Source organism: Melospiza melodia, chromosome 3 (assembly GCF_035770615.1).
Source record: "Melospiza melodia melodia isolate bMelMel2 chromosome 3, bMelMel2.pri, whole genome shotgun sequence".
NCBI classification, from domain to species: Eukaryota; Metazoa; Chordata; class Aves; order Passeriformes; family Passerellidae; genus Melospiza; species Melospiza melodia.
This window is the reverse complement of record NC_086196.1, coordinates 134398150-134425764: the sequence shown is the minus strand read 5'-3', so window position 1 is coordinate 134425764 and position 27615 is coordinate 134398150. Positions and strand designations below refer to the sequence as shown.

The window sequence follows — 27615 nt, the reverse complement described above, 5'->3', positions numbered from 1 at the left end:
CTCCATGTGCAATTCCTAACATGGTTAGAAGGGAGACAAATATGCCACAGCTTGATTTTGACTATAATGGGTACATCCATAAAGCCTTTGGAATGCAGGTCTTGAATCCAGGGAATGGTGAGAAGACAGAAAACCTGAATTTACACAATCCCTAAATAGGCACCCAACAGCACTGTGAATCTCAGACTCTCTGGATCTGGAAGGCCCCTCTAGAGATTGTCTAATCCCACCTGAGCAGGTTGCTGAGGGATGTGTCCACTCAGACAAATGGCCAAACAATGCCACAGTAATTGCCAGAATAAAATACACAAAATTATGCAATCCTGTCTCCCTTATATACCAAAATAATACCATACATAGCATTTCCTACATAGATAAATTATTCAAGGAGGGGTGTGTGTGTGGGGGTGTGTGTGTGTGAAAGAGGTCTCTATTAATTCACTCCCATCATTGCCACACATTTGGTTTACACTTTATGCACATTTTTGTGATCATTAAAGGCTTCTATCAAAGGAGACATGGAGTCTGAGGTTCAGCAACATCACTGACAACTGGTCTATCCACCTCAAATTATGGGAAATTTTGCAAATCACAGAATCACAGAATCATTTAGGTTGGAAAAATCCTTCTAGTTTTATGATTTCTAGGGATCTCAGGGCAAAAGAGATATGGAGGTACTAGAATGGGTTCAGCAGAGGGTGATAAAAATGATGGAGGGGCTGGAGCATCTCCCTGATGAGGAAAGGCTGAAGGAGCTGGGGCTGCTCAGCCTGGAGAGGAGGCACAGCTGAGAGGGACCCTCAGCCCTGGGTGTCCCTGTGTGCAGGGAGGGGCAGAGCAGGGCCCAGGCTCTGCTCCAGGGCCCAGCAGTGGCACCAGAGCCACGGGCAGGGACTGAGCCCAGCAAGTTCCACCTGGACAGGAGGCAGAACTTCTTCCTGTGCAGTGACCGAGCACTGAACAGAGACCAGAGAGGCTGTGGAGTCTCCCTCACTGGGGATATTCCAGAATTGTCTGGACACAATCCCATGCCCTGTGTGCCATGCGCTCTGGGTAATTCTGCTTGATCAGGAAGGAGGGAGTAGATGATCCACTGTGCTCCCTCCAACCTGAACCATTCTGAGATTCTGTGATTACTAAAGCAGCCATGGTCACTATGCTACCTTCAAAAATCAGGTGCTTGAATTTCTCCTCCTCCTCTGCGACTATGAATCCATTCCAGCATGATGACAAAATGAGGTTTAAAGAGAGACATTGTCTTGATACTGCTCCTTGTACAGAAATTCCTAAGATTTGTATAGAAACACAGCACACAATTGCTGATGTTGCAACTGAATGTTGTTCATATCTGCACTTTAGATCCACCTCCTCAATTTCTGTATGTGGCTGCTGTCAGGATTCGGATTTTTTAGCACAGTAAAAATGAATGTATGTGCTCAGTTTATTTAGCATTTACATCTATTAATAAAATAATAATGTATATTAGAAAATAATACTGAGCCAAATGTTCATGTAGTCTCTTCCATGTGCCAAAAACTCGTGTGGGCATGTGCACAAAGAATGTACATACTCAGAGAGACACTAACATCTTGTAATGCAATATGTTTCTGTTATGCACACTCCAGACTTCCTAACAGCTGCATATTTTAATATACATAAACTCATACTTGAAAAATAATAAAATGTATTAGTTTTCCACATTAGGCATTTATGACCTAATTTAGGAGAGTATTACATCTTTATAACCTTTAAAAGACCCATTTTGATAAAACATCCCCATAAACAGACTGAGAAAATCGGGGTAACAAGCATCTGTTGCTGCATTGTTTTCTTAATGGGGTAATAAACTAATAACACATTTTTATAACTTTTCACAAGAATATAAAGTATTAAAATTTAAAGTGATATTGAAAAATGTTCTCATGGTCCATTTTATTTTATTTTTCCACTATGTAAAGTTACAGTACTTACCAGATTAATATTAATATATCTTAATTATGTTTACAAAATGGAAATTTGCCAAAGACATTCAAAGAATGGAAATAACTTGTTATTTCCACTACTCTAATTAAGGTGGTGTATTTAGCCCATTTTATTCATAATATAGGAGTAATATGAATATTTATAAGAATGTATAGAGATGCCACATACAGAAATAATGACCCAAACTTTTGGAGGGTTCTAAAAAGGGCAACTCCATTGGCTTTTAAAAGCTATTGTGATTTTTTCTTTCTAATCTACCTGTTTTAATAATTAATTACCAAAACTTTACTTCTAAAAACAAATGTCAAAAATTATAAAATTAATATCTACTTTCCAAAGCCTTATGTTACATTGTTGGTATGTTTATTTTTCCTTTTAGAAAAAAGATCTGACTATGCTGTGTAACACAAAACTAATGAAAAGATATTGAAAATTGTAACTCTGAAGTCAAATTGCTATATTTAGGAAGGCAAATTTGAATTTATTTCCTTTGAAACTATTAATGTGAACATCAGGAATTCAAACCAAATAAGCTGCTGACCTTCGTTCAAAGTGGATTTTCACATTTACAGTTTACCAAAGCACCAGCAAAGGATGATTCATAGCTCTTAGGGATGGAAAGGACCATCTAACCTCACTGCGCTCATAACACAGCCCACACAATTTTCTTGAATTGGCTCTCCAGAACCAATAGCTGTGGTTGAACTTAAGCATGGCTTTTACAGAAACATCTCCTCTTGATTTTAAATTTTCCAGTCATGGATAATCTGTCACAATCATTGGCTAAGTTATTTCAGCACTTAGTTATGTTGTTATAAATATATATGCCTTATTTCTAGCTTGAATTTGTCTTGCTTAAATGTCAAGCTGCACTAGAAGAACTCCTCACACACATCATCCTGTCAAGGTAGAGAAAAAGGCACTTCCACAGCATGGTCCATTTGACCCCTCTTAAACAGCTACCTTAGGAAGAGATAAATTACAGCCCAGAAATGCTTGTTCCTCTCAATTGACTATAAAGGAAATCAGAGAATCATGGAGTGGTTTGCATTGGAAGGGACCTTAAAAACCATCTCATTCAAACCTCTGCCACTGGCAGGGACACCTTCTGCTATCCCAATTTGCTCCAAGCCCTGTCCAAGCTGGCCTTGAACAATGCCAGGGATGGGGCAGCCACAGCTTTTCTGGGCAACCTGTCTAGTTGTGCTCACAGGTGTTTGCCACTGTGCTCAGGTACAAATATCTGTATCTTTCCAGAGGAATCCCACCCTGCACATCCACAAAGGTTTGCATGGAAGGACTGAAAAACCCTAAGACATTACATTTTTCTTTTTTATGGGTCCTTAATGACTGGCTACACAACACATTCTCCAGTTTGATGCACTCTTGTCTCTGCGTTGGTATTTTCTAGTGTTTTACCCAATTGTTAAGGTTCTCACTAAAACACAAGCACACATTCTAGCTATGCTTGCCCCAGGATAGCAGAAAACTCTTCTATTTCCTATTCCCCTTCCTGCCTACCCAAGGACTGCCCGAGGACTGCCTGATTCCCTTCAGCTGCCATACTGGATTGGCCCCATTGCATTCAAGTGACTCCCCAAGACTCCAGGACACTGTCTTAAAATCCCTGCTTTGCAAGATGCAGCCCCAGAGACTGTAAACGTTGCCCACTTGCTTAATTTGCAGATGAAATACTTAACATCTGGCTCCTCTGGAACGAAAAGAACTTGCTTACACTTCATTTATCAAATGGTAACTCAGTAACTCTTTGTCACTACCTTGTCCTCTTCATTATTTTACAATCCTCAATTAACTTCACTCTAAAAATATCTGACAAGGAAACTAGACTCTGAGTAAACTATTTTTGGAGAAATGGAAAGTTGAAGAGTTCGCAATGTAAATTTTCCAAACCTGCAAGACTCACTATGAAAGCAGAGCTCCAGCCACTCTGCCTATACCATAAAATACAGCAGCATAGGGGATTTCTTAGAGCAACCAGCAAAGCCTCATTCATACAATCTTGGAGTTATTTAGGCTGGAAAAGACCTCTGAGACCATCGTGTCCAACCATTAACCCAGCACTCACCACTGAACCATGTCCCCAAATGCCACATCCACACATTTATTCAACACTTCCAGGGATGGTGACTCCACCACTACCCTGAGCAGCCTTGACCACCCTTCAGCAAAAGAATTTTTCCAATGTTCAACCTCAACCTCCCCTGGTGTACTTTGAGGCCATTTCCTTTTGTCCTGTCACTTGTTACCTTGGAGAAGGCCCCAACCTCCACCTGGCCACAAACTCCTTTCAGGGAATTTTAGAGTGGGGTGTCCCCCTTTATTGCCTTTCCATTGGTGTTACAAAGGCAGCCTCAGTTAAAATGGTGACAGGCAGAACTTCCCAGTATCTAGAGCTTTTCTTGGGATTTATGTCAGTAAGTACTAAAGCCAAACAGTTGCTGCTGACTTCAGGCAGCTGAATGGTGCCACATCACTTTAACGTAAAATATTACTTTTTTTGGAAAAGGGCATTAGTAGAAAATTTTAACCCATAATTTCTTGAAAATAAACTTTATGAAGCTGGGAATGAATTCTTTCCATGAAAAAATAAGAAATATAAGGGTTTGCTTCAGCAACCTAAAAGGAAATTGTTCTTTGATGAATTGGGAAGTATGCAATAAATTAGGGGAAGCAAATAATACTCTGCATTGTAACCTTTGTTTGCAGACATGGCTGTAGGTGTTCCTTACCCCAAAGTACAACCGATAAAGGTTTCAGGCCAAATAACTCAGGACTAGGTAGATTTTTATGTCCCTCTGAGAGCTCTCATGTCAAGCTGCCACCTCAGGCTGAATGTGGATAAACTGGAATTTCTCATCTCCCACCTAGTCCAAATCCTCCATTTCTGTTCATCAATAACCCCGTGTACCCCACCATCATCAAGGTGTAACATGGGTTTTATCTCTGAGATTGAGTACTCTGTTCACTCTGGGATTTCAGCTGCATTTTGTATTTTTATTCCCTAATAACAATCCTAGTGGCACATAACAGCCCTCCTTACCCTCCGTCTAGATTCCAATCTGCAGAAGTCACAGAAACACTGAGGAATCTAGCTTCAAAAAACATTTTCTTGTTTGTACCAAGTCATCTGAATCCTGCCAAGCTCATTTCTCCCACCCATCACTTTGATTTTCCTCTCAGCCACATGCGTCAGAAGCTGCTTTCCATTTCCCCTCGTGACACATCCTCCTCCTGTGCAGCAGCCGCACATCTCCCATCAAATGTCACATTCCAACCTGGATCACCTCACTTGCCACTCTTTGCTGTGCACACACCAAACATTCATGCCAGCACATCTCCTGCAGCATCTTTTTGGTAGGAAAAATCCAACAGCAGATGAACCTCATCACCCACTGTCACTTCATTCTTAAATCTCTTCTGTGCTGTGACTCGTACAGGAAAAAATCTCTTACTGACTGGATAATTTATATACTGAGACCACTTCCTCACCAGCTGAACAAAACTATCTCCTTTCACTCTTCTGTTTATCTTATCAAATCTTATAATTTGTCATGTCTCTATATTGCAAAATCTATTGAGCCATCATTAACTTCTCTTCTGCATTCATGTAAGATGAATAATACAGAAATACAGATGAATCCTGGATCTTGCCTCATGTTCTTACACTGAAAAGCATTACTAATGAGATTGTTTTCCCCCATTTTTAAAGATAAATGACAGTGTACTTCTGTTATGGAAGCTGAGACACCAGAAAAAAAATTCCCATTTTAAAGAAATGGTATCACACACCTTAAAAAAGCTACAATAAACACAGTATTCTTGTCTGTATTTCAGATTTAGCATTCAAAATGTCTCATTATTTCAGATGATTTAGAACTGGCTATAAAATTGTCTCAAAATTAGTCTTGCTTGATCACATGAAAGGCTTTCAACATTTTCTAAAGAGCCATAATTAGTAGCTTTTTATCTATTTGTTGAGTTATTTAATTTCTCTCTTTTGTACCTAGTTAACTATTTTTATTATCTAAATATGACTGTAATAAATTATGGACAAAGATGGGCCTCATCTACTCCATGGGATATAAAATCCCAAGCTTCCCAACGTGGCAACAAGCATATACCTTCCTTCTGTACCATCTGCTCCTTTTTAAAAAAACCAAAACCCTCCATGCACAATGGTGGATTGTTTTAACTTTCTTGTTAACAGATGCAGAAACAGCTGAATGCTTTTTCTCAGAAGCACTTAATCCACACCCCAAACCTCCACTATATCTTCTGAGGGTAATTTAAGCATCATATCTAAACACCAATTAGAACTAGAGTTTTCTTGATGGTAAATGTTAATAACTTGTCCTTCTTGCAAGGAAAAAAAAAATACCCAAACCCCAAACCCTTCACCACTGACAAAATTACCTCATGAAATTACTGTTTCTCACTTCCAGGCCGTTTGCATTGCAATAATTCTGCACGGAGACTGCTTGCTTCCAGCAGTTTTAGCACCTTCTGCAGTAAAACTAACACATGTGGATCTCTGGAGAGTCTTATTTTTTTCCTGTTGTCCCAATTCTTTGCCATCAAAAATGACAATCCTGTCAGCACATCAACACATTTTAAGACTGACCTGTGCCAGTACACAGCCTGGAATATTGCATTAGTACAATTCCTCCCCAACCTTTCCCCCATCAGCCAGTGTTAGGACCCTATGCAAATATTTATTATGTGATTTTTCTTCTTATTTTTATTGGGTTTTTTCCCTTATTATTTCTCACTGTTACTTATTCTTATTTTTCTCCTAGCATTATTGGAATTTAAATTATGTGAAATTAGAGGCATATAATTCTTAGGCAGCTCCTGCCTGTGGAATGCATTCCAAATTAGTAAAACAGAACTAGATGTGTTTTAATCACTCAGGTACGTTCCAGATTCCATGGTCATTCTGCAGCTGAGGCCTGAAGGAAACCACTTATTTCATACATGTTCTCAGGGCTTTGCAGAAAAGCTCAGGGTCTTTATGAAAGCCCAATATCTTACATTTTCATCCATGTGCATATTCAGTGTCATAAATACCTCCAGAGACAGAAAATTCTCTTATCAAGGCAAAATCCCTTCTCATATCCCCTCTCCTGAGACTGTCATGGAGGAAAGTGTGTAACTTCTACCAATAAGCAGCTAAAGAATTTAATTGCTGTGAAGAGAACTGAATTATCCAGAGGGATATAACTGGGAGGAAGAGGTTTGGCTTAAAAGCAAGAAAACCATCTTGGTTGTGCAATTTTGTCACTGTAGAACAGCAGATACAAGAGATGTACCAGAAAGCCCTGGTTGAAGCTTAATCCTAAACTGGAAACCACAGTCACAAATTTAAGTACAGCAGCACACAGCACTAAAACATGACTGGTACTTGTTTTGCTGTTTTTTCTTAAGTCTGATATCCCTTTCTAGAATTTTCCTTCATTTTGTGATTTTTTTTTCTTAGCTCTGCTAACTCCAAAATATTGACAAGTGATGTATCTTAAGTTTAAAGTCTTTATTTTCCAAAACTTCCCAGTGAGCAAATATTACAAGGTGAGAAAAAGAATCTGATCTTAATTTCATCCCATTTAATGTCCTACAAGTATCTCCTTTTCTCCTATGCACAATAAATTAAAAAAAAAAAAAACCAAAAAACAAAACTGAAATAATAGATGAATCAAAACTTACATTACTAATAATACCAGAAGCCTCAATTTAGCCCATGCTTTTGTCAGACTATAGGTATAGTAAAAAATTAAGCAGATGACTGCTTTGCTGAATTGAGATTTACACAACCTTGAAGCTAAAGTCAGAAAGCTGGAATAATACAAAACCTCAGGGAAGAAACACAAAAACCCCAAAATAAAATTAATAAAATGTGTTTGGTTTGTTTGGTTGCCTCAAGGCTGGTGTTTTCACTTGATTTTCCTAGAGAAATATTTCCAAGCAGTACCAAGTGTGCAGCCAGGCTCCCTGAAATGGATCTGGTTTGGAGAAAATAAACTAAAGTAAAAGTTAAGTGTTAAAGAGATTTTCTAGCAATCAAATCAGCGTTGCCTTCAGATGCCTGGAGATGTATCAGAAGGATGAGAGGAGAATGAGCACCTTTGCCCCAGGGCATGCAGAGGACAGGGGACAGAAATGAGAGGCAATCAAACATCATTTGTACTGCTGCACATTCAGTAACTTCTTTTGTTGTTAGTGGTATCAAAGATTTAAATGAGAAGTGACACCTCACTGAGTGGGACACGATAAATGGAGTGAAACAAAGCACAAAATCACAGCTTTTATTCAGAAATCTTTTGTCTTTTCCTGTGCCAAGCTGAACAAGTAATTGAGTTTGAGTACTATTGTAGGACTTAAGGAACAAGAGTAGGCAACTAAAATGGAAAATAACAGATGATAAGAGTTATAAAAAAATATTTCCCCTTGGTTTTGGTGCTCCCATATTATTATCTGCCCCTTTCCAGATTTCCTCTGCTATTCTAGAGGTTCTACATTCTTTATTTGCAAAGTGACAAGTCAGGGATGCCAGAGATGTCCACGGGTAAGAGCTTCTATCATGGAATCTCAGAATCCCAGAATGGTTTGTGTTAGAAGGGACCTTTGAGAACATCTGGTTCCATCCCCACAGGCAGGATGACCAGCCACCAGTTTGCTTCAAGCCCCATCCAGCCTGTCCTTCTATCCAAGCTCAATACAACAGGACACATCTGTCAAGCATCAGTCATACGAGCAGCACCTAAAATGAAGATCTTGCTCACAAGAAATTACATTTCATGCAATTTTTCTCCAACTGTAGGTTAATTCCAAGTCAAACAGCCTTATTACATGATCCTAAAGTTCTCATAAAGTTACATCCAGACAGCTCACATCCTGTGCTACAGAGCTGCTGAATCACAGCTGCTGCATCTCAGTCTGAGCTGGCTCAGAGCAGCACTGAGAGTGAACTGACAGCTATGAGCAGCTCCAGCTCATAAAGCACTTCAAATCTTTCAAGGAGAAAAATGTGAATGAATGTTCACATTCAAGGAAAATCTGAAAGAGTTGTATAAGATACAACTGCAACTGATCTTGCATTATATAATGGTATAAGTACATGATATTGTCTATTATCTAACAAAATCACAAAAGCATGAATCTTGCAGGGAGCTGCACTGTAATTCTGTGCAAAGACAAGTAAAAAAATACACATCCCTTTTAAGATTCTTCCATTTTGTTCTTAGGATTCCTCAACAACCAAGTTTCTATTTAGTAACTTTTAACTATTTAGTAACTTTCTTTTAGTAACTAGAATATACCTGCAGCATAGATGCAATGCCTATGTCTTTACAAAAATTAATGCAAATTATTGAAGAAGGACATATTTATTTTTGTAAATAAATATCCTGGAGCACTAAATTACGTAACCTTTTTGTCCCAGTCTCTGCTCTAGAATTATTATAGTTCTCACCTTACCCTTGAAATTCATATTTATGTATTACACGTTAGATTGCCTTGAGCAGAGTACCAGAAGTCAGATTCTCATCCATATAAAGTTTTTTAAGCCTCTCAGGAGGCACATAAGAACATACACTTTTGGAAAGTAACATATTCTAACCCTCAGATTCTTTTACATCAGTACAACTGTGCTTGAAATGCTAGTATGTATTTGAATCTGGCCATACAGTTAGAAAAAAAAAATTAAAAAATAAGGTTAATGAGACTAGGAGTTTCTTTGGTTTATATGACAGATTCAGGTGATTGCAAACCTTATAGTTCACTTACAGAGCTAACAGAGCTAGCTATGTGTTTGACAAATCAGATTGTTTTAAGCATTAGATATGAAAAACAAGGTAAAATTTTGCAGTGTGAGCTCCCATGTTGAGCAAGACATTGTTCAGCACTTCCAACACAGCAGGTTTGAACAGGAGGTGACACAATTGACACAACCCTCTGTGTGCTTGTACAAACTGCATCAGCAGAGTCACTCCATGCCAGTGTCTCCTGCCTCAACAGAACCACATCTATGCTGCCTGAAAGCCTCACGTGCTGCTTGCAACAATTCATGCACTGTGTTGTGTAGCAGGACACTGATGTATGTGCTATCCAAGAATTTTAAATATCCCCACAGGATATCAAATACTATCCAGACCATTTGTAAATACTTTCCTAGTGCTCTGTAGAAAGGGAGTCAGTTCTTTTCAAATCTACTTCAATGACATTTTTGTCTTATCTAAAAATCTATGTTCCTGTTCAATAAAATCATCTGGGCAACTTACTGCTTCATCAGTCCTGTGAGCTTGTGCCCTCATTAATAAGTTCTGTTGGAGCGTTAAGATTACCCCCAGTAGGGACAGCTGGGAAACTGCAATATAAAGTCAAGCAGCACATTTAATGACCAATGAACTTCTGGAAACTTACTCTAAAATGATATATCATTGTGTCAGACACTCTTAAGCATTATGCAGCTTAGTCTCCCTCTTTAGAAACATGAAACCCCCTGAAACTGCTACCACAAATTGGGAACCTTTTAAATTATTGCCAAGCCACCTGCTTTTCTCCAAGAAACTTCATAAAACTCTCCAAATTAGTAATGTCATTAAGTAAAGCTTACAGAACTGTTGTTATTTGGAAGGAGTATTAGCTGTTGAGCTTAAGGAAACCAACAGGGATTTTTATAATGGAAAGAACTGTCATATATATTATATAATCTATTCCAAATGAAATGCTTTAATATATTCTTGAATATGCTATTCTTTAACATTTTAATCTTTCTGAGAGAAAACCATATTAAACATATTATCAGGGTTAAATTTATCTAATGAAGAAATTCAGCTCAGGAGAGAAGATGTGAAAGATTCTCCATCAGTTTATGGGTCTTCAGATGGTATTAAGAGCCATATAAATCAAATGTCCCATTTTACATTTCTGAACAGCACTGGAAGAAATAGTGCTGGAATCAAAGAGGGAGCCCCATTTCCCTGTTCCTTCTCTTTTTTGAATGGCCCTACAGAGAGCAGGCAAGCATGGATTATAGGAATGCCTTCTATTGAGGAGTCAGCCAAAACTGTGCCATCTCATCTTGGAGCAATTTATCCAATAAGATGATTTAGAGGACAGTTCAGTGGCACCATTTTTGGAGGCAAAAGCAGAAGGGAAGAATATAAATCAAAGGTGACTGGCAGGTAAAGGATATATGCAGCAATCAGCCAAACCATGTGCACACTGGCACAAATTCAACAAGATCATTTATAAAAATTTTAAGTCAGGAGTACACAAAAGGGGGTCTGGTGCTAACTAAATCCACAGATAGATTACACGCCACTGAAATAAACACTTCCAGATGCTGGCATACAAAAACCTTTTACAGAAAGAAATGTTTTCTTTCATAAATCTGAAAGGAGGAACCTTGGGATGGGGGTTGGTAGAGAAGGGAACCAAGATTTCCAAACTGAGATTTGACTTCCTACTGGTTTTATAGAGTAATAACTCATCTTTTTCAAACACAAAGTGTTAACACTGTAGAATTACAAATAACTGCAGACAACAGCTTGAAGTATAGACAAAGACATCATAAATATGTAACTGTTTAATGAAATAAAATGCCCTTTTTTTGCTTTCAAAATGAGAAGAAAGCATGAAAATGTCAATGTGACTCTTTCTATATCAGAAACTGAATGTGTAACAGAAGGGAAAGTTTTCAAATGCCTTTTGACATAAATACATACATTTCATTTTTGAGAAGTGATTAAGAATGAAATCCTGACTTCTTCAAAATCAGTATCAATTGATTCAGAATATCAATATGGGCAGTCTATATTTTACAGGACCCTAAGTATCAGAGATATTTTATTTGGTTTCCATGTAACTAATTTCTTTCGGAAACAGCATTCAAAACTTTTTATCATTCAAGTGCTTTAGAAAAATTCAGCTGTACTTTATCCACATTGTGTCTATTGAAGCAATTATTGAGGATTATATTCCAGAATTTCTTCTCACTTCTACTTTGATGTGAAACATGCAAAAAGAAATTTCTTTCAGTTAAGAGGACTAAGTTGGAGACCAAATCCTCTGGGTGACAACTCCAGGCTGTGGAGCCTCCTTCTCTGGAGATACTCAGAAGCCTCATGGACAGGAGCCTGTGCCCTGGGCTCTGAGGGACCCAGCTTGAGCAGGGAGCTTGGACCAGAGGACCTCCAGTAGTCCCTTCCAATTGACCCATTCTGTGACTCGGTGAATGTGAAGCTGAATTTTTCTTGAAGCACCTTTTAAAGCACCTAAACCATACTTGCTTTCCAAAATGTCCTCTTAGACAAATATCATATTGCCACATTATCCTTTGTATTTTAAATTTTCCCTCTCTTCTTTCTACTCCCTGAATCTGCTGGTTTAATCTCTCATAAGCTCAACTTTGCCAGGTCATCGGCTGCTATTCCATAGATTTACTTTTTAGGGTAAATTTATAGAGTCAAAACCATCTTTATTATATTGAAATTATTAAAGATTCGTGATGAACCTCAGTGTTTCTCACTACAGAAATTGATTTAAGCATTTGCATAAAAGCTGAGCTCAATCAGTATCAATAAAAAGCACTTTAAAAACATCAGAAGTAAAAGACCTTGACTAAATGTATAATTTGATTGTGAAACTATGATTACCATGTACATGTACCCTACTGAAGTCCACATGGGATCCTTGCATTTATTATTTAAGAACCCCTAAGAGTATGGGCAGGGCTCTGGAAGGCCCAAATAATTCAAGTCTCTGCCAAATCACATTCTCTGCTATTACATGCTCTTCATGCAGGGAATGTCACAAGCAATATTATAAACACAGGTTTGTAAATACTCATTTTTTATGCTGCATAGGCAATTTTATGAGACTGAAATATTTAACAAGAGAAGGTTTAGACTAGCAAGCCTTTTCATACTGAAATGCCTGGGAGGCTGAAGGAACATTCTCCCCAAAACATAAATACCCAAGGAAATGTTGGTTATACCCCTGTTAATTCAACACACCCCACTTACACATGTACAAGCTGTTGAATAATGGCCACAGTCTGCCATGAGCCTGTGCAGGATTGCAATTTACATTTGTGAACTCATTTTCTCTTAACTAAACATCTGAAGCACTTCATTTCAGAGTTGGCATAAACTTAAGACAAAGAAGCTTTGGAAACATTTTCTTGCTCTTTTTGCCTGTGGTCTTCCACTATTGTAGCAGACCACTTTGCTTTTCATTTCAGAGTAAAGGATCTCAGCTGTCCTTTTTGCTGGAGCTGCTCTCTTTGCTACAGCTGTTCTTGTGGTCACAAGCACTGCTTACAGGCTGTTCATGCTCCACTCACAGCTGCTCCTCTCAGGACTCCAGGTAAGCACTGTGTGTTGTTCACCGAATAAATACTCTTTAAAGAATTATTTTTTTGCTACCCGAACTGTCTGAAATACAATCAAATCAAGTAACTTAAAACAATTTCTCTAGAGACATTATGCTTGTGTTCATGGTAAGAAATATCCACCTGATATTTTTGTGAACACCTTGGCATAATAAATACTATTATTTGGAAGGGTATTGGGATTATTCCTACAGGCCCAGTCAAGACTGAACATCATTTCACTATGCACTACCTCAACTTAAATGTGCACAGAAATACATACAGGTCCAGCACATGGAATTGCATTATCCCATATGATGGAGAGTTCCAAACTTCCCATTCCTGTCTTGCAAAAATACATGGTGCTATTGCTTAATATTTCTCTCAAAATGTACTAAAGATGATTTTTGGAAGTCTAGACCATGCTTTAAAGCAGGAAACACTGAGCATCACCCAATACTGTTTATAGAAAATATTTAGATAAAACATATGTCTAAACTACCTTTGACACGATACAATGCAGAAGGATCCAGAGTACACTTGCTGCTTTCCATTGTGGCTTGCACTTGGAGACAAAACCTAAATGCTCTAATTATGCTAGTCATTCTGACATAACTATTAAGGTCAAAATAAATGCAAAGGGATCATTTTCACTGGTTTAATGTTAGTTTTCATTTACCATATGATTATAAAACTTTCAAAGTGTTGTTTCCATCCAAACCAACATTCATCAAATGCTGCTAAAGAATAAATTGTATAGCTAACTCTTCTTCCAAAACCAACTCCTTAGGAATGCTTATCACCAAATCAGATGGAAGAGAGTGACAATCATGATGAAACAGCAAAACAGGGAAAAATGTAAAAAAATATCACTATTTGTGCTCTACAAATACAAAATTATTATCTTAAGAAAACAGAAGTATATGTAGTTTTTTAAAAACAAAACATTCTCCTATATTTTCTTCTTACAGAAATTAAATCCAAATTTTATGTTTGGGGCTGAACTATTCACTAACTTGAAAAACCATGAAGCTTTTTCACTCCTCAACTGTCTTTTTTAAAAAGGGAAAAAGTGACTTTCCATAAAAACTGCTGGGAAGCAACTGGCAGCTCTCTTTCCACATCATCCATCCTTGTGTAGGACAACACAACTGTTAAATTTCATTTTTCCTGTTAGAAACCCATCCCCTGGTGGTTTGGGTTCAGATATGAACTTTCTGAATGCAGCAGCCCCTTGACAACTGCCAGTCTGTTGGTTATTGCACTGATGCATAAAAATATCCCTTCTAGCTGCTTCAAAGAGTTCAGGCAGGGTTTAGATCCTTCTGATACAATTCTCCCCTCAGACACGGCAGAGACCAGCTCAGACTTGTAATATTTTACCAAGGTTTTACACTGCCTACATGGGCTCTGTCACACAGGCCCTGCTGTTGAGATCTGAGGAAATGGCCACGCCTGATTACATAAAAATCTGCATCACTTCTGTTAATTCATTTCCTCAGGTTTGGTTACACACACACCACCAGATGTGGCCATCATTAAATTGCATTTGTGCTGGAAATCTGCATTAATGCAGATTGCAGAGGGTACACAGTGCTCATCCACATTTGTGCCAAATTAAGACCCAGGGTTTCTGTTTGCTGCATGGACAATTGTCATTGCCAGGTCTCTCCCCAAAACTCCAGTGAGGGCACTCACAGGGGAAAGGACCTAAATGCAGACTCTGCAATACCTCTCAAAATACCTTTCCTGAGCCTTTTCATTAAAAGCAGAATCACGTTACAGCTCTACAACATCTGTAGGCATCCAGAAGCTGACCCAAGATTCCCTCTTATTCTTGGCTTGTTCAGAGGGAACAAGATCTGCTCCTCTCATCAACCACGTTGACTGTAGGTAATGTTAACAAATTAAATTGTACAGTTGCACTGTTTGGGAAGTTCACAAGAGTGGAGGACATGAAAAAACCCCAACACAAACCAGGGTATTTTATTATACCTTGTGGTTGAAGAAAAAATTTGAACTTTGGTTAATAATTGACCAAAGCACTTTTAGTGAGGGTCAGGGAGGGAAGATTCACCTTTCTGCAGCTGTTTATGTGAGTGCTTTACTTTTTAAAAATAAAGTGAAATACATTCTCTGCTTTCAGAAGCTATTGCCATATTCTTAACTACCAGTACTACTTTTTAGCAAACTTCTGCTAAAGACATTTGTCTGTTTTGGACTGGAAATTCTATCCAACACTTTGCATGATATTAATCTAGCATTTCTGTGTGGCAATAGTAAAAGGCAAGGTTACATAAAGACAATTCATTGCAATTGTGTATTGACCATCATTAATAAATCAAACTTTCACTGCCATCTATAAACCACTGATTAGTTTTGGCACTAGGAAAATTATAACTAATAACTTTATAACTTTTCTCTTCTCTTGTTCCTTACGTCTGAAATGCCACTATTTCGTTTATACTTATGGCCTTCATATACTTCTGCATTGCTTTTATGTAAATTAATTAATCCAAATTCAGAATAAATTTCCTTTCCTAAAATCTCTCAGAAATTGGACAATTACATTCTGATTTAGGACCTGAGGTCCTGTTTGGTGGATTTTGTTTGTTTTTTCCTATAACTATTTCTTTGACATTTACTATTTTCTAAATGCAGATATTCTGAGGTAAGCAGGATAAAAGCCAAACAGAACTGCAGATGAGAAGAAAATGACCCCAATTTATGACATTGGAGATGGACTGCTTTTGCATTTTCATCAGCTGAGAATAAAGAATTTATTTGGCTGCTCTGAACAATGGATTTGCAATTTGCATAGAAAAAATGATGGCAAAACCTCAGAACCCATCAGTGTTTTACCACAAGATCAGTTCTATTACATTTCAGTGGAGGTTCAAAGTTGTCTAAAAAAACCCATTCTCTTCTTTCCCCAACCGTAAATGTGTCACTTGAGAGTTCAGCATCCAATTGGAGCAGTATCTGACACCAAACTAATTTTAGAATATAAAGTGCTCTTCACCATATTGGAATACATATAATTTAAAATAACTGTAAACCTAAACTTTTGAAAAACAAAAAATTCAAGCACTAACAAAAAAGCATAATTTGTAATTGAAAGAAAATAATATTTGAAAGGAAAAAAACGTTTTTTTCTTTTTTTGTCTTTCCAAAAAGAGACAGAAATTACTAAGTTTTATTTCCCAAGAGAATTATGCCACTTTTATAAAGAAAATTACAGTCACCACAAATTGCTCTCAACAATTCCAAAGCTTCTTCATTTGACCACTTGAAAATCAGAGTTCTTTAAGATTATAAATATAACTTTTTATAACTCTGTTATTACGTACTGTGAATGGGGAAAGGGGGCCAATCTTGTGGCCGTAGCGCCGAATGGCCTCTCTGATGTGGCTGGGCTGGATGGCATCACTTTGAGCCTCCATCCCACAGGCTGCAGTGCTCTGCAACAGAAAAACACATAAATTGTTACTAAATCAAAAACACACAACAGACCTACAGTGCATAAAGTATGAAAATAAACCTTTATAAAATGGACCAATTTTTTTTTTTTCCTGAGGATACACATCATTGGTGCCACACACTACATCAGAGGAAAAAAAGCTATTAACAAATTAAAGAGGACTTTTACATGAACTTTGCTTAAGAGACCCAAAGAACACCATGTTAGCCCTTTTAAATCTTTCACCTAGTGCTGCTCCATGTTGCAATTGCAAAGAGCAGAAAATGCTCAAACTAAAATGAAAGGGTCATATAAGCCGTACTTCAATAACCACAGAAACTATTTTTAAAACATTTCAGGCTCTTATTATGATGTCAAGGGGTGGGGAAAATATTGAAGAAGCACCTGAAGTGGAAAGCAATCTGACACCAAAATCACCATTGAAGAGTATCAACTTGAAATTTGAAGCTGAAACATGTGACATAAGGGTGTTAGAAGGATACAAAAATTTTTTAATTACCTCAAAGTGACTTTATTGATTATGGACTCTCAATATGTAAAAATAAGAATTCACTGCTATTGGCAGATTGTACAATAATTTTCCTGGGATTTTAGAAGAAAAAGTTACTCTTTTCTCCTTGCTAGACAATTTGAAATATTGATTTAGGCTCCACCTAGACACAGCTGCTTGCCAGAATTCAGATGATTTAATCTAATGATGGCTGCTTGGCAATAAATGAATGAAAATCGTATTAGTAAGTACACTGAGAATGACAAAAAAATTAATTATACACTGAAGTTTAATGTACACACATCCATGGCCCCCTCATACATTCACATCATATCCTAATGCTCTAAAACTTGGGATGTTTTTTACAAAATGTTTTATTTTCAAGAGTGCTGAGTCCACTGGAGCCTGTGAGTACACACAGAATTATTCCTTATATGATGGCAGATTTTTCTCCTGCTGATTGACATCCATAAAGGGAATATGAAACTCAAATATTTTCTGCTGGACTGGACCTTCATGCTAAAAATAGTATTTTTCACCAAGTTAACTTGTTTGCCACATTTATATCCAGTAGATACCTAAGTAAATTGAGTAACTCATGAGAATATTTAATTAAAACTGTGCACTTTTTGGAATATAATTATTTTCAAAGGCATTTAGTCAAACACTAAGAACTTAAAATAAACTCTCAGCATCAATAAAATATAATGCATCAAAAACTACACCTCCAGCAACATTTCTGTTCCTAGGAATCATAATGAAAATCAGCCACAGGAACAAAACATAATAAAATATAACCAAAAAAAAAGAAGAGGAAAAAGCAAAAGTGTTTCCAGGACTCACTAAAAGCTTTCTAACCACTGTATAATAAGGCCAGGAGGAAGCTCAACACTTCAGGACTATCCACAGCATTGATGACACCAGAAGGAGAAAATACATTTTTTCCACCTTATCACTGTAAAAATCACCAGTTTTACTCTGCAAATGAGTATTTTTTAATAAAACACTTGATAAAATCCCAAGTCATTTTACTGCTTTTCAGCAAAATGAGCAGTGCCATCAAATTTCTTCAAAACAGCCCCAAGTGACCAGCACAAGTTTTTCTCTACAGTTTATTTAATCACATTGATTTCTCTTGTGAGTTTTAGGTACATATATCCCTCTCAGAACACCAAGACTCTGCAACAGCAGACAAAAATTGTAACACATATTGCATACTCTGAATATGAGACATCTCTCTTTTATACAAAGCTAACAAATATTTAGCTTGAATGCAAACAACTGGTATAAAAAAGAAGCATTCAGGCGAAGTTGTTAAAAGCAAGGGTGGCAGACACCTCAGGCTGCTGGGATCAGAGAGATCACAAGCACCTCTTTGCCTATTTTGCTTGTATTTTGACCCTTAAAACCTGTGCTTGCTGCCCCTGTCAGAGAAGGGGATGATCATTTGGGGTGGTGACAATTGCTGTACCTGTAGAGGAGCAGGTTATCTTAGAAGCAGCAGTTGTCAGCTTGACAAAATTCAGTTTGCAGACATTATTAGGAAAATTTAGCATAATTCTGATAGAAAAAAACACCAATCCACACATTTGGCCCTACAATAACAATGGCCATTAATACGTGATATAGGTTTAAATTAATATTTAAGACAACACACATTATTTACTGTGAGGATGGTGAGGCCCTGGCAGAGGCTGCCCAGAGAAGCTGTGGATATCCATCCTTGGAAGTGTTCAAGGCCAGGCTGGATGGGGCTTGGAGCAACCAGGTCTTGTGGAAGGTGTCCCTGCCCATAGCACGGGGTGGGAACTGGATCATCTTTAAGGTCCCTTCCAACCCAAACATTCTTTGATTCTGTGATGATTTCCTGAGAATGTTTGGGGTTTTTTATATTTTTTATTTTTTTCCCCCCCAGGATTGTGCACCAAATACCTTTTTTCTTTTCCTTTGTTTGGATTTGGTGGAGTCTTGTCCAATTCCACCGTTCCCCAAGGCTCCTGAGGGGGTTTTCCCAAGGTGTTGCTGCCCTGCTGATGCTGGTGGGGTGGGTGTAGGGGGTGGTGTGTTCTCAGGGGAGTCAAGACTGGTCTTCACACTCGCAGACTGCCCTAAGAGGTGGGGCTGTAAAAGCAAAATGTCAAACAGCCACAATAGAAGCAAATCACAAATAAACCCCCCCCCCATCTATTTCCTTCTCAGATTCCCTGTTGGAAGAGATGCAATACAGAATTTGGTTTTTTCATTCTAGAAGTTACTATGATATCTGTGTAATATCAATGCGTGCAACATAGTACTTAATGCATTTGCCAATTTTGAAAAATTTAATCTCCAAATCTGCAACAGAGCCTTGAACACAGAGAGAAGAAATTTTCACCCAAGAAAAAAGGATTTTTATTTGATTATAAAGGCACTACTGAGAATTTAACATTTAGAATTATAATTTAATATCTTTCCATCTAAATCCATAACTTCAAAGTTCATAAACTCCATAACAGAAGTCTGTACCAATATCACATCCAATAATGACAGCTTTAGAAGAAAATACATTTACAAGCAAAACATAAAATGCATTAATATGTGAAAAAGTAAGTTTACCTCAGTAGAGTTGTGGTACTGTATGAAGGTGGCAGATATGGCATGACTGAATGGGTCACCAGCTTTTGGAGTCATGTCCTGTTTAACCAAAAGGGCCAAGTCCACCAGCTGGAGGGGTAAAACAGGTGGGGTTACTGACATGGTACTAAAATGACATTGTAACAATGGGAGAGTGAGGGTTGTGGGTTGAAGCAGAATATTCTCAGTGTTTCTCAGATGAAAATAAAGTTATTCACATATTTCAGCCTAAAGAGCCTTTCTCTTCCACTTCTGTAAATATATGGAGCAATCTATCTACCCAAGAGGGCTTGGCTTGGCACTAAGGTAACATTTTTTTTTCCAGGAAATCCTTCTTTCTAATCCAGTTGTGCAATGGGATTGAATGAGCCGCAGTGCACTGCCAAAGGTCACATAGCAAAGTGTGTGGTTTCAGTTTGAACTTGAAAAAGGTTCGTGCTGGACTCCCCTCTCTCCTGCAGCCATTATAAAACATTTCTGTTTGTGCATGAGATGGATGATGAACACAACACAGCACACATCTGTCACACAGCAAATTGAAAGAGCCTGGATTTTTGAGCCATGGAAAGTGTCCTTGCCCATAGCTGGGGGCTGGAACTGGATGAGCCTTAAGGTCCCTTCCAACCTAAACCACCCCATGACACCATGAATCCAGCGAGCTTGGAGAGCTGAAGGAGTGACTGTATTCCTGAAGGGGCTGACAACCCAGACCTTGAATCTGAAGTACCTCCAAGAGTAATTAATTCATTTTCACTGGAGTTCCGTCAGTCCCTTACCTGGGCCACAGTCTCATATGCTAAATATGCCAAAATCTCCATTGCAACTGCATTTGGCTTTATTTCCATACTGCTACAGTCCAGCCAGTCACGGAACTTGGATGCTTTCTTTGCTGTCAAAAGTCAAAACCATAGGGGAAAAAGAAAAGTTAATGATAGATAGGCCAAAATAATCCATTTTTTAGGGTCACAGAAATACTGCAAAACTCTAGCAATTAGTGTGAATGTGATTTGATTGGCCAAAGAAGGAATTCCCAAAATGGAACCAGTGGGGAAAGACTGCTATTTCATACATTTTGGAGACCCATAAGCACATGGAATAAAGAGAAAAAAACAATATAATTGATCACACAGGGGATTTCAGAACAAGGAAGGGTCAACCTCAGAGAAGCATGGACCAGACAAACTTGCTTTAGAATATATTACTGTAAAATAAATAAAATTATTGCATCACATCTTTGATGAATTAAAAAACACTAGAAGAAATCAACACAAATGTGAGTCCAGATAAAATTGACATAATTGTATTAAATATAGCAAAGACACATGAAGGACAGAAGAACTTGGAAGTCCTGGTGTTAACTTTACAGGACTGAGATGCTCACGAGTGAGCCAAAATTATTTGTACAAGAGTGTTTTGTAAGTGTGCTTCGGATACACATAAATAAGGATAGATGTAAAATTGACATTCATACAATAACTTCACACTGGTAATGGGTGAGATTGATTCAGAAAAAGGGCAGCAAAATACATGGGATACTGAAATTTAGTATTTGCTTGGAGAGTAAGAGGAAGGAAAAAAGAAGATGATCTTGCTTAGGTCAGTGGTGGACAAGATGATCATAGAAATCTGTGGACATAAAGGAGCTACTGAGACAGAGATCTTAATGAGGGCTGTTTGTGAGACAGGATAACCGAAGCAAAGTAAAAAGGTGGAAAAATCATCTGCAGGAACAGGAAACAACTCTTTGAAAAAGAATTTTCAATCAGGACTAAAAAGCTACAGACAAGTCAGAAAACAGGAAAAAGGTCAATGGAAGGCTACATTGCATCACTAAAGAAAGAAAAACAAACAAACAAACAAAAATAAAAAGGAATAAACATGAGAAGTGTGAAGGTGATAAAATGATCAAAAAATGTTCCCTAGAATTTAAGTTTGCAATTCTATAGTACTTGATCCTTTGAGGGACCTTTTCTTTTGCCTGTCTTTAAAATTGCAGAAATATCTGGAGCTGTGATTATTTATATATATATTTTTAGAACAGGTTTCTTGAAGTCCCTTCCAGGTTCATTCTCTTGTGACAGAGTTTTTATGGGCTTGTATTACAGCAATACACTTTGTTAAATGTAGTAACGCAAACAATTTTTACTGAAATAAACAAGTAAAAAAAGCCTTTGGACAAATATTCTCCATGGCCTTCAGTATGTTCTGTCTAATTGAGCTCATTTTGTGGAATTGAATTTGTGCCCATGTCTCTCTTGGTACTATTTTCTTACCACTCTAATTCTCTTTTTCTTTAATGACATTAAATGTCAGTGAAAAAGAACCATATAGACATGGTCATTTAAAAACACTATGAAAATAACACTGAGATATTTTTATAGATCACAATCTCTTGGTCAGCAACATTCTACTTTATTTTGAAAATTTCAGATTTTTATTTGTTTTGTCTCCAGATGGCAATTTTGGGGTTTTAAAAATGACTTTATCACAAACCTCTCATTTCCTGAAGTCACCCTAATCTGAAGTATCATTTATTTAATGGTTCACAGATGTGTGATGCCAAATTATAACTAAACATAAAAAACATACTGAATTAGAAAAAGAAATGCTTACAAAACATGCTTTCCTACGTTTGATGACATTTGCTGATGGAGAACAGTATCTCAAATGCGTCATTTATTCGCCATAAATGAGTCATTTTTTCTTTGAATTTAAAAGGAAGGACAAGATAAGGTCTCCTTTAATGACACCACTGTGCTCAAGTCTGTGTTGTAGGATCATGTGCTGTTTTGTCAGGATTTTTACTGGCTCATTCACTGCTTTTCTCTGACATTTGACCTAAAACCTTAGTCATCACTTAACCACTTCTGTAATGATGTTTTACTACAGGATCAAGCCCATTAATTTACAGCTCATTATAGTTGTGGCCCACAAGTACTTCTAGTAAGTTGGTTTTCAGTGCTAGTAAAGCCCTAATTCTGTCATCATGTTATTAGTGTTGGAATGGCGTATATTGATGAACTTGGCTAATGGTGAATAAATTCCTCAGCAGGAGCTTACAGCTTAAAATAGAAAAGACTCTTTAGTGAGTTCTCTGTGTCTCTGCGGATCGGGAAATAAAAGCAAAACTTGCTGCTCTTCTCTAATTTTAGAGGCATTCCAAAAAACCTGCAGCCATGAAACTTTGCTAATGTGCTGACTTTAGCACCACCACGACAGACTTTGGGCAAGTGTGGTTTTAATCCATTAGCTCCACACCAGTCCTGTCTTTGCAGTCATCCCCACCAGCTCAGTATTTGAGCACATAGAAAGCTTGGTAAATATTCAAATAAAATACTCTGCCTGACGGCCTGAAACTGTGCTAAATTAACTGTTCCCAGGAGTTACATAGACAAAGAATTTAAAGTTTTATTACTGTGGATGAAACAAAAGCGCTTTCAAAAAACATGAGGTTCTGGTGTGCTCACTATTAAATGAAATAATAATCAAACATCTTAAGATAGTGCAGCCATTATAATACTTACAAAAACTCAATTGCCGACTTTCACAGAATTCTGCGTACTGGACTGAGTCCATGGCTCGTGTTTGTCTTTCTGCTCTCTGACAAAAGAGTAAAAGTACATGATGTACCTTATTCCAACAAGACTGCATTCCACAACAGAAATTATAGCACCAAAGAGCCCTTGCCACAACCTTGAAGCAACCCTCCCAAATTAAACATGCATTGAACAAGTCAAGATGCAGAAATATAAACCACAGATGGGTTATTAGTCTTGTGAGTTAAATTTCCCAGAGGAGAGTGTCAATTGCTATTTTCAAAACCTGCCTGCACACTGCTCACCCAGCCCAGTGGTGAGGGCTGAGAGGAGAGAGGTACTGAGCACTGCTGCCCTGATCAAGATGCACATTTAAACTGAAGCACACAAGTATTCTGCCTGTGTGTTTACAGATGACCAGAAAAGTAAAATGTTCTCCTGGACTGAAGCCAACACGTTCTGCACTGAGCAGAACTGAACCTGTGTGATTCTAAATTGTGAAATTAATAAATTCCATCACACTGATGTGCCAGACAGAGAGGGGCATTGAAGTGTCCCTTCCCACCCTCAATACACAGCAATAAATAAATGGTGCGTGTGTCTGTTGTTTTTTGGTTTTTTTTGCACTCTCAATTTACATTTCAATTTTCATACTTCTGAATACTTCAGGAAAAGAAAGGAAATTAGATTGAATTAGAGCTCGTGGGAGAAAAAAATATCTTCAAATGTTTACTACGGCATTTAAGAATGTATTTCACATGGAGTTCAGTGACAAGCAAAAGAATGCATCTCAAAAGAGTCAAGTTACAAAACCAAAAACACTATGCACACCATCCCCTCCACATATACAGGATGCTGTAATTGAATCATGGTTGAAGCAGCTCTGAAGTCCATGGTCAGGTCTGAGCAGGTGCTTGAGTTCTGTTTAATTCAACAGAGCAGGGGTGATTTTCACAAGGTAAAGATCTGGTCTTCACAAGAGATTAAACCCTTCATGCATCAGAGAGGGGAAGCTGTAGTTAAGATTAAAAAGAAGGATTGTCCCTTTCAGAAGCAGACAGCTTAGTCCAATCTCTCAGTCCAGCAGATTGTTTTAAACAACAAGGAAAGGAATAAAAGTATCTTCCAAAGTAATTCAATTAATAAATCATCACACCTGAGCTATCACTACAAAGTGGTGTCAGGAGGGGCTGATGGCACTGAGACTCTGCTTGTGCAGTGAGCCCAAGAAGCTCAAGAAACCACGAACAAAGAATGAAAAGTACAGGTATGCTCACACCCAGGACAAAAACACAAGGGAAAAACCACACATAGAGACACGAAATTTCACACTCTGAACAATTTTACATCTGATGAAATCAAAATCACAGAGTTCTGAGTTCTTCAATCTGATTTAATAGAAAACAATAGGGCTATTGGTAAGTAAGTGTGTATATATATATATATATATATATATATATATATATATATATATATATATATATATATATATGGCTCCATGCTATACAACCTGGCAGCTCTCAAATCAGGGGAAAAAGCAATTAAATAAAATTAGCACTTAAAATTCACAGTTTCTCTCTCTATTCTATGCCTTTTAGGTCACTCTCCTACAACCATCCAACCCTTCAATTACGAGATTGGCTTCACAGTCAACACATTCAGTTTAGCTGTAAACTAAACCCCAAGCTGAATAAAAACCAGGAATACACCTGGATTGTCCTTTCATTTCTTCTCTACCCAGTCAATAATTTCAACTATATTTGAGTCTTTAGTCAACATGGTATAAATTTTTCTACTCAGGCATTTTCCACTTCTTCTATGCATGGCTCTGGCAAACTGACTACATTTTTAGGAGCTGCCATTTCATATTACTAAAAATTTTCAGTTAATCCATTCCAACAAGATGTTAAGTATAAATTGAGTTTTTATTCCTTTAAAAATAATTTTCAGAATCCATGCTGTAACTTCAACCCATTACAGAACTCAACTTTGCCCCTGAATTAATTCAGCTATACTTCTGAAAACAGAAGGCATCACCAAGATAATCTAATCTGAACTTCTGCATAGCACAGGACACTTCTCACATAATATATCCTACAAACAGCAGTCCTAGAATTCTTCATGTAATTTACTTTATGCTTTATAAAAGCCTCTAATTTGGGGTTTAATTTTTCACATATTTAAGAGATATCTTCTTTAATTAATTTTAAAAGCTAGGTTTTTTTGCAATGTCGTTTAAATTCTGTAATCCTTTTTTTTCCTGTTGCCACCTACATGTTAAGCCATTGGCTATTACTCTTCACATCCAGCCCTCCCAGGGATTTAAAACCCCTTGAAACAACAATGAAGACATGGAAAAACAAAATCATATGACATCGTAATGTGAGGAATTATTCTTTAAAGTCCTACCTGAGATGATAAAAAAACCCCAACATGTAGAAATTTGGCAAGGATACTTTAACTTTCACAGGCATCCCATAATGTAATATGGAAACAGCAAAACCAGATTAATCCCAAAAGCAGTTATGTCAAATTAAATGATTCAGCAATGGCTACTCTCAGCAAATAGACCTCAATGCTCTGAAAAAGCAGACTGTCAAAGGCTACAGGTTTCATTATAAGTATTACAAGTTTCTTTTTAAGTGAAGAATCTCAAAGGTTTGTTAAAAGAAAGGTGCTGCTGAGGGATTTTTCCAACAAGAACTTCATTTCTCTCTACAAATTGTATACAGTAGTTGTCTAAACACTGGATTTAATGATGTTCGTATATATTAATTAAATACTTTCAAATTGGTTTCTCTCTGTAAAAATATTTTTATTTAGCAAAATTACTTTCATATATGCGAAATAAAATTCTTTTCTTCCTTCAATTCTCTCTTTAAAATAATTCTTTCTTAAAGGTGGATTCCAGTATGATGCTCTAAATCGCCACCAAATAAAATCGTGTTTGTCATAAATAACTAGACTTTACTTTTTTTCCTAATTCACTCTAACAAAAGAACCCTCACATGATGTCATGGAACCTCCCAGTTTGAAGGATAAAGACAGACATTCTTTCAGTCCTCCCAGTTTTAGAATGGTCTCTAAATAACCATCAAATGCAGCAGAAATGAACAGATGAGCGGCACAGCTGGGTCATCTTTTAGGAAACACCAACCCAAAGACAAGATCTTTTTCCTCTTCATTTCTCAAGACCACAAGCAGTATTTTATTTTTTTCTCCTATATCATCCCTGCTTCGAAAATTTAAGCAGATACGACAAATGGCAGCAATGACACTGCTCAACCGGTTTATCAAAAGAATTAAAAATAGCTAGTTTTAACTCCCTCTCTAGTAGTACTAGTCACTCTAAGCAGTTAAGAGGCTGAGTTATGTGCTGTACTGCAGAGTTAAAATACTTTGCATGCTTTCCTTGGAACATGCTGAAGGATGCAGGAGATAGGACCTGGCACAGTAAACGTCTGCTTAGTCTTCCAAAAATGTGGTGCATTATATCTTTCTTTCAGCATAAAGAACTAAAAAGGGAAAGGAAAGAAAAAAGTAAAGAGTTGCACGCTGTCACCTACCATCCAGGATGAAAAATAATCTTATTTTTATTCCGTTTTGAAGCTTTCACACTTGACATACAAAGCTCTTTGTGTGGGGGGAAGAAGGCAGGAGGCCAAATGTTAACTTGCTCACCGACTGCTCTGTGTTTGGAGGAATTGTGCCCAGAAGCTGCTAAGCTGGAACATTTGAAAAACATATGTGGCACAGCTGGACACCCCTGTGCTTGGCAGCAGTGTTGGGATGAAGGTGCTGGCTTCCCAAACCCTCACATACTCATCTTGTGGAGTGATTCCTGATTCCCTCTGCTCAAGAACTCTCATTGTGGCCCAGTCACGGTTCCAAAGGAGCCAGGTCGCTATCCCAGGGAAAACCAAAGTTGCCCTGCAAGGGCTGATATTGCCAGAATAGAATGGTAAATAATTTTTTTATTATTATTATTTGGACTGGAGAATAACAGGGCACTGTATGCTGTGCCTGACAGCTCTGGGGTAGGAGGACAAAAAATGCAGAGTGGTCAAGGCCTGGACTGTTGTAGGGCAATGGAGATGATCCAAGGGTTGGAGCACCTTTCCTA

The 27615-nt window shown here is 37.6% G+C and overlaps 1 protein-coding gene across 3 annotated transcripts in view; it reads right to left on the bottom strand.

Moving 5' to 3' along the window:
* Positions 1-27615, bottom strand: part of SUPT3H (SPT3 homolog, SAGA and STAGA complex component) — a 255112-nt gene that overhangs the window by 32790 nt on the left and 194707 nt on the right. For all 3 annotated transcript variants that reach the window (XM_063153131.1, XM_063153132.1, XM_063153133.1), the window contains 5 exons: positions 23481-23556; positions 20733-20845; positions 19939-20046; positions 19276-19464; positions 16723-16833 (listed from right to left, as the gene is read on the bottom strand). In XM_063153131.1, coding sequence (XP_063009201.1) covers positions 16723-16833; positions 19276-19464; positions 19939-20046; positions 20733-20845; positions 23481-23556 — 597 coding nt within the window. The remainder of the gene's footprint in view (positions 1-16722; positions 16834-19275; positions 19465-19938; positions 20047-20732; positions 20846-23480; positions 23557-27615) is intronic.